This window comes from Corvus kubaryi, unplaced genomic scaffold, assembly GCF_017639235.1.
Source record: "Corvus kubaryi isolate FWS band 111438036 unplaced genomic scaffold, C.kubaryi_AGA036_p1.0 34439, whole genome shotgun sequence".
In the NCBI taxonomy this organism is placed as follows: Eukaryota; Metazoa; Chordata; class Aves; order Passeriformes; family Corvidae; genus Corvus; species Corvus kubaryi.
This window is the reverse complement of record NW_024580740.1, coordinates 1-7,237: the sequence shown is the minus strand read 5'-3', so window position 1 is coordinate 7,237 and position 7,237 is coordinate 1. Positions and strand designations below refer to the sequence as shown.

Sequence of the window (7,237 nt, the reverse complement as noted above, 5' to 3'; positions counted from 1 at the left end):
AAGGGAAAGGAAGGGAAAGGAAGGGAAAGGAAGGGAAAGGAAGGGAAGAGAAAGCAGAGGAAGGGAAAGGAAGGGAAGAGGCGTCTGCTGCGGTGCCCATGCCCGTGGCGGAAGTCAGGGACAAACACAGCACGGGGCTGGAGCTCCTGTGGGACAGGATCAAACAGCCAGGCAGCCCGAGGAAGGACGCGCTGAATCTGGCACGGGGTCCCGTGGGGACTCTCACTGTGTCCGACAGCAGCCCTGACCAAAGCACCAAGCCCAACACCGCCACTCCACCTCAGCCCCTGCCATGCTCCAGCCACGGCCAAGCACCTCGTGCCAGGTGTGCCCACAGCAGGGAGCCCAGCCACGTCCCCTCGTGCCAGCACAGTGTGCCAGGAGCAGGTGAGAAAGCAGCAGCACCTGTCCCCATACCCTGTGCCCAACGGGCACCGTGTCCATGGAGGAGCCTCGTGCAGCAGAGGACAGACGGACGTGCCGGGACACCTGGACAGTGTGTGGGACCACAGCACTGTATGGGGCACCCTGACCCACAGCACAGGGGGCTCGTGTCCTCGCGGTGCCCCATGGCACAAGCCCCACGCCGTGCCTTGGGCTGGGCAGGTCTTGCCCGAGCTTGTCGGGCTGCTGGGAACAGGTCGGGCAGGAGCCCGTGGCTCTGTCAGGCCAGTCCCGAGCCAGCCGTGCCGTGGGCACAGGGCCCACAGGGACACCGAGCCCGCGGGGAGGCTGAGCTCGCAGGGACACGGGCAGATCCCGAACCAGCGCCCGGGGTCGCAGCCCTCCCTGGGGACAGTCAGCCAGCCTGGGGATTCTGTCACCAAGGATAGGCGACAACCTGTTCAGGGGGACGCCACAGCCAGGGGACACCAAGTCTATCCTGGGGGACGCCAGGTCTGTCCCCGGGGACCCCAGATCTGTCTCTAAGGCACCCAAGTCTGTCCTGGAGGGAAACAACCAGCAGAGATGTCATGTTCTTGTTCCCAGCTGTGAGGGGTCCCCATCCTGCCACAGAGGGAACAGCCCGACCAGGAGGGGACACCCCAGTCCCTGTCCCCGTGCCTGGGGGGCCCACGGGGGTTGGGGCTTTTGGGGGTGCACACACACGCGCCAGGACTGGGGTGGGGGGAGTGGCGTCCCACACCCGGAAAAGGGACCCAAGGGGGGCCCGGGAGTCCGGTGACAGCGGCAGGGGAGTGTGGTGGGAGCCGGTAACGGCGGGGGAGCAGCAGGGTGGGGGTCAGGAGAGCAGCAGGGGCCCGTACCGGGGACTGGGGGAGAGGAAGGGGTTTAGGCGTTACCTTCAAGGATGACCTCCCTCCCGGCTCTCTTCAGCGCCTGCACAGCTTGATCGTGGGTGGCATCGCGGAGATCGACGCCGTTAACAGCGAGGATGGCGTCGCCTAACCGGAGCGCCCCGCTCCTTTCCGCCGCCAATCCCGGGAAGATCCGTGAGATCAGCACCGGCATCCGATTCTCCCGACCTCCCTTAATGCTGATCCCGAGCCCTCCCGCCTCCGCTTTCACCACCCGCACCCTCCTCACGCCACCGGGTGCCGCCGCCTCCGCGCTGCCGTTCACCACGCCGTTCACCACCGACGGATCGCCGGTTCCCGGTTCCGCCGTTAAGCTCAGCGTTTCCCCGGTCAGTTCCGCCGACACACGGACCCAGCGTTCCCGGAGGAGCAGCTCCAGCAGCCCCGTTTTACAAGCCCGGGTCCACACGGCCATGCCGCCGCCGCCGCCGCCGCCGCCGCCGGTCACCGGGGAAGGGGCGTGGCTTGGCGGGAGGGCGCGGCTTCCTGGCCCCGCCCCCGCCCGCATGGCGCGCTGCGGTAGGCTCGGGGGGCCGGGGGGGCCGGGGTGGGGACGCCCCGCCCCCGCCTCCCGTGCCACCAATCGCAGAGGTGGCGGCTAAGGCGCCGCCGCTGTGATTGGTCGCGTCAGAGGGCGGGGCCCGGGGAGCCACGCCCCCGCACGCCATGTCTGGCGCCGAGATTTATTTCGCGCGCTGCGATTTATTTCACGACCTGCGCTTCAAATCTCCCTTAATTCTCCGGGGATTCCCGATCTCCCTCTCTCCATCCTGAGGGAATGACGCTTCCCTGCCCCACGCAACACCCAGAGAGCCCCGTCCTTAGGGAACGAGGCTTCCTGGCCCCAGGCGGCACCCACGGACCCACGCGGCCGCTGGGGAGAGAGAAGCCAACACTGGGATTAGACACTGGCAGGGAGAAGGGACGGAATTTGGGGTGTCACCTTGTCCCCACAGCGCAGGGGAGGAACACTGGAGGGATATGAGGATAATGATGACATGATGGTGATGTGACAACAGGGAGTCACCCACAACAAGGATAAGCCCTGAGCCTGGACATGTACAGAACAGCGAGGTTTTATTCCTACAGCACCCTAGGAAAATTCCTACAGTGCCCCAGGAAGCAGAGAGACAGTTCCCGAGGTTGGAGCAGCTTCTTCTGCTCTCAGGTGCCAAATTTCTTCTGTTGGACAGGCAGAGGCAGCTGGGTTTTGAAGTCCATGATGGGTCGTTCCACCACAACCAGGCAGTTCTCGTCCAGCAGATCCATGAAGAGCAGGGGCTGCAGGGCAGGAGATGGGAAACATGGAATCAGGGAACGGTTTGGGGTGGAAGAGACCTTTAAGGGATCCTGTTCCTACCCCCTGCCGTGGGCAGGGACATCTTCCACTATCCCAGGTTGCTCCAAGCCTGGTCCAACCTGGCCTTGGACGCTGCCAGGGATCCAGGGGCAGCCACAGCTTCCCTGGGCACCCTGTGCCAGGGCCTCCCCACCCTCACAGCCAAGAATTCCTTCCCAATATCCCATCTAACCCTGCCCTCTGGCAGTGGGAAGCCATTCCCCCTTGTCCTGGCACTCCAGGCCCACATTCAAAGTCCCTCTCCAGAGCCCAAGCATCTCCATGACCCTGCTCGCCAACACCATCACCCACCTGGAACTTCTTGCAGATCTTGAAGGCGTGGAGCTGCCGCTTCCTGGCCGTCTCTGGGAGCTGTTTCAGGGTGCTCTGGTTCATCAGGAGGGTGCTGTCATCGGGCAGGGGCTGCGAGAGCGGGCACAGCCCAGGTCAGCGCTCCCACAGGAACACACCCCGGGCACCCCCAGCCCTCTCGTGGGCTCACCAGGGACTTGTCGAGGACGCAGAGCAAGTAGGTGTCGTGGAGCAGGATGTGCGCGGGGTTCTTGGGGTTGAAGGTGATGTGTGTGATGGGCGAGTCCCGCTCCAGCCAGGCGCGGTGCAGCCCCCGGCTCTGCACGGCGCGGCTCCAGCTCGTGTACTGCTTCTCGGGGATGCTGAACTCAAACAGCTGCACGGGACAGCAGGGACACGGGGCGGCTCAGGGGCGTCTGCTCCTGGCAGCACCCCCGCACCAGCGGCTCCAGCCAGGTCCCCAAGCCGGGCCGAAAAGCTCTGAGGGCAGGGAGAGAGGCACGGGGAAGGGAGCAGGGCCATGAGAGCTGGACCAGAAGAGCTCCCACCTGTTGGTCTGAGTAGGCGATCACAAGGTTGTTGGTGCTGGGGTGGATGGCGAGGGCCGATACGGCGCAGCTGTAGGTGGGCACCACGCAGTGATGCTGCAGGAGGGGACAGTGCACTGACAGGACCCACCAGGGCCACCGCTGGCACCTCTCCCACACACCCACCCCTGACCAGAACCTCTGGGACTGCCTCTGACCCCCTTTCCCACACACCCATCCCAGCCCCGCTATGGGGATGCAGTGATGGCTCCTGGGGGGCCCTGCCTGCTGAGCCCCCCATGCCCCGTCCCCTGAGGCTGGGGGCTCATTCCCAGGCCCACCTTGAAGCATTTCAGGTTGTAGATGTGGATGACCCAGTCGCCGCTGACGGCTGCCAGCCAGTGCCCGTCCGCGCTCGGCGCCAGCAGGTAAACAGCCTCAGAGCAGCCTGCAGAGACCCTCAGGCTGAGAGGGGTGCTGGGAGCCCCAAACCCCCCAGGGACACCCAACCCCACATCCCCAGATCTTCCAGTGCCAGGCCATCAGGGCACAAACAACCCCAGGAGAAACTCACGTGCCCCTCAGGGCAGGAAAGGGGGACACCCCCCCTCTGCCCCCACAGCGAAGGGAGATGTGGAGCCCAGGAACCCCCAGCACCATCCCAGCTCCCCCCAGCCCACACCTGAGGGCGGCCGCAGGGTGTGCAGGTGTTTGCAGCCCCCCGGCTCCAGCAGCTGGAGGACGTGGACAGATCCTCGAGCGGAGGCGACGAAGAGGCTGTCAGAGTCGGCGGAGAACTGGAGCTGGTAGGCCGGAGGCAGCAGCTTGGGCACTCTGGGGACCTGGGAGCGGGGACAACACAGCCCTGGCAGCCACCCTACTGTCACCCACACTCCCCACAAGTGACACTGGCCACACCAGCCCCCAGGACCCCACAGCCCCCCACCCCGCTGACCTTCCTGAGGCTGACGCCGTCCCCGTCACAGCGCACGCGGTACAGCTGGAAGCGGGAGGCGGTGGAGTAGCCGATCCAGGTGCCGCAGGGTGAGACGCAGCTGCAGTAGATGTGCTCCGGGCCCTGGGAATGCCACGGGGCTGAGGGCGGCCCGAGGAACCCCAGAGCGCAGCACACACCCCTCAGCTGCCCCAGGGACACCCCAGCCCCCTCAGCCCTACCTTGCTCTTGAGCTGCACGAGGTGCTCCGGCATCCTGCACAAGGGAAGGACCTCGCCGTCCTTTCCTGGGAAAGAAACCACACGGAGCATCAGTGATAGTGGGAAAATCACACAGGGCCCTTTGAGAAGCTGCAGATCCTGGGGGAGTGCCCAGACCCTTCCCCGAGGCGCAGGCCAGCTCAATCCCAAAATCCTGCTGGCAGCATGGGCTCTGCCAGGGAGCCGACACCGGAGAGCTGCGCCTGTGACTCACCAGTCTCCTCAGTGGAGCCAAGTCTCCAGAGCTCCAGGTGCTGGGAGAACTGGAAGAGGAGCAGCCGGGCTTTCCTGGCGCAGGAGACGAGGCGTCGCTGCGTGGAAAAACAGGCAGGATGTCATGGACCCACAGCCTGGCACAACGGGCTGGGGCACAGCTGAAATGCCCTAAGGTGCTGGAGACTCCGCAGCGGGGGAGAGCAGGGAAATTAGGTCTGTGGGATGGGAGCCTGGAGATGTAGACCCAGCGGGACCAGCAAGACCAGCTTGACGACTTCTACTGCTCCTTGGCAGAAGCCTCCAGATGTACCAGGAAAGGGGACACAGTGGGGCAGAGAAGGGACCCAGGGACAGGGAAGGAATCCTGGCAGGGCAATGAGGGCACCTGATGGGGCAGGGAGATCCAGCCCTGCCAGCCCTACCAGCCCCAAGACCCCAATCCATGCATCACTCACATGGGGGAAGGTGAATTTTCGGAGTGCTGCGTCGTAGCCCTTCTTCTGTATCTTCTCCATCAGCGGGCGGATCACCAGCTGGGCATCCAGGCCTGGAAGCCAAGCACAGGTCAGCCGAGCCAGTACCACGAGGAGAGATCCAGCCCGGTCCCGGTGCCACCGGCAGTCCTACCCCCGGAGATGAGGGCGGTGGGGCTGTGTGCCACGGCCCGCACGTCGTGGCTGTGGTACTGGAAGGGCTTTGTCCGCACCCAGCGCTTCTCCAGCCCACCCAGCTTCACTGGCAGCAGCTGCAGCTGGTAGGTGGCCCCGGTCGAGGTGCCCACGACGATGCTGTCCTCCTTCTGCAGAGGAAAACAGGACAAGGTTGTGGGAGCAGACTGGGAGGAACAGGAGGGCACTGCTGGGAGGCACCGAGTGCAGCAGCTCCCGCTCCTCGTCAGCCCGGGGGGGACACGGGGGTCTCGCCCACCTCTGACACAGCCAGAGAGAGCGCGGCCGAGGTGCTGACGGTGTGGGACTCTGCCAGCGTGCCCTGCTCCCAGTCCCAGAACTGCACCCTCCCGAAGGAGTCGGCGCTGACCACGGTGCCGCGGGAGAGGAGGGCGATGGCCCACACCACGCACTCGCGCTTGGCCTTCTCCACGTGGTGGTTCACCATGATCCTCTGCACCGTCTGGCCTGGAGTGGGAGAAGGCTGGGGGTGACCGGGGGATCCCCCGGTGCGGCCAGTGGGTGCCAGCGGTCCCGGGGGATGGGATGGGATGGGATGGGATGGGATGGGATGGGATGGGATCACTCCAGGGGCAGCAGGTACCTGAAGTGACGTCGATCACACGGAAGAAGTCGATGGAGCCGGCCACGATGTGAGTGTCTGAGGGGTGCCATGACAGGCACAGGACACGGCCTGGGGAGGGAAGCTCCGTGTGAGAGCCCGTGGGCTCGCAGCCCCGCGGCCACCGGGATGCCCGGAGGGACAGAGGCACGGTGCTGCAGCCAGGACCCACCTTTCCGCCTGTCCAGGTTCCGCTCAAACTGGATTCCCCCAGGAACGACTTGGAAGATCTTAACGGAGCCGTCCTCGCAGCCGATCTGCGGGGGATGGGGATCAGCGCGGGGCACAGCGGGACGCTCTGCCCCCGCCGCCGCGCCCGGCGGGACTCACCGCCAGCTGGCTGCCGGTGCCGTTGGCCGCCAGGCTCCAGACGGGGCCCCCGCCGCCATCCACGCCGCGGGCCGCACTCAGCCGGGACAGGTCGTACTCGGTGATGTCCCCGCCGAGCCCGGCCCCGAACAGCCGGTCCCCGGCCGCCCAGCACAGCGACTCCACCGACCGCGCCTCGTGCCCGGGGATCACCTGCGCAGGGACGGGGTCACGGTACGGCCCGGTACGGATCAGCGGGGCCGAATAAAGCCCGGTACAGCCCCGGTGCGGATCCGTAGGGCCAAGTAAAGCCTGCTCCCGGCTCGGTACGGCCCGGCTAGGCTCGATGCCGACCGGAAGGATCAAGTAAGCACGGTACGGGCTCGGTACGTGCACGGTACGTACCCGGTACAAGCTCGATAAAGCTCGATAAAGCTCGGTACGGCTCAGCACAAGCCCGGTACGGCCCGTGCCAGTGCCCTCACCTTCTCCTGGAAGTAGTTGGCGGCGAAGTTGTACACCTCGACGGTGCCGTCGGTGCGGGCCAGCGCCAGGCGGGCGCCGCGGGGGTGGCAGGCGAGGCAGCGCACGCCCGCCGGCACCAGCCCGAAGAACCGCACCCGGTGCACCTCGAACTCGCCCATCGCGCTCCGCCGGCCCCGGCGCCGCTCCGGCCCCGGTCGCGGTCCCACCCCCGCTCCGCCCCACAT

At 66.1% G+C, this 7,237-nt stretch overlaps 2 protein-coding genes across 2 annotated transcripts in view; both read right to left on the bottom strand.

The window, feature by feature from the left end:
• Positions 1-1,784, bottom strand: part of SNTB2 (syntrophin beta 2) — a 7,233-nt gene extending 5,449 nt beyond the window's left edge. The window contains exon 1 of the mRNA XM_042019732.1: positions 1,305-1,784. Within this exon, the coding sequence (XP_041875666.1) occupies positions 1,305-1,734 (430 nt within the window). The 5' untranslated portion in view covers positions 1,735-1,784. The remainder of the gene's footprint in view (positions 1-1,304) is intronic.
• A 595-nt stretch (positions 1,785-2,379) lies between these two features.
• UTP4 (UTP4 small subunit processome component) lies at positions 2,380-7,229 on the bottom strand. Its single transcript, XM_042019731.1, has 16 exons — positions 7,013-7,229; positions 6,549-6,740; positions 6,391-6,475; positions 6,201-6,290; positions 5,856-6,064; positions 5,556-5,727; positions 5,384-5,475; positions 4,927-5,023; positions 4,674-4,738; positions 4,453-4,575; positions 4,180-4,339; positions 3,839-3,945; positions 3,519-3,614; positions 3,161-3,346; positions 2,971-3,081; positions 2,380-2,600 (listed from the first exon to the last, which is right to left on the bottom strand). Exons 1-16 carry the CDS (start codon positions 7,169-7,171, stop codon positions 2,484-2,486), a joined length of 2,061 nt encoding a protein of 686 aa, XP_041875665.1. The 5' UTR covers positions 7,172-7,229; the 3' UTR covers positions 2,380-2,483.
• Positions 7,230-7,237: the final 8 nt, after the last annotated feature.

Excerpts from the sequence above, each read along its gene's own strand:
- UTP4 (XM_042019731.1), bottom strand. The coding sequence starts at position 7,171 with ATGGGCGAGTTCGAGGTGCACCGGGTGCGGTTCTTCGGGCTGGTGCCG. Across the intron at positions 6,741-7,012 it reads CCAACTACTTCCAGGAGAAG|GTGATCCCCGGGCACGAGGC; the intron begins GTGAGGGCACTG and ends GTCCCTGCGCAG. Across the intron at positions 5,728-5,855 it reads TCTCTCTGGCTGTGTCAGAG|AAGGAGGACAGCATCGTCGT; the intron begins GTGGGCGAGACC and ends TTTCCTCTGCAG.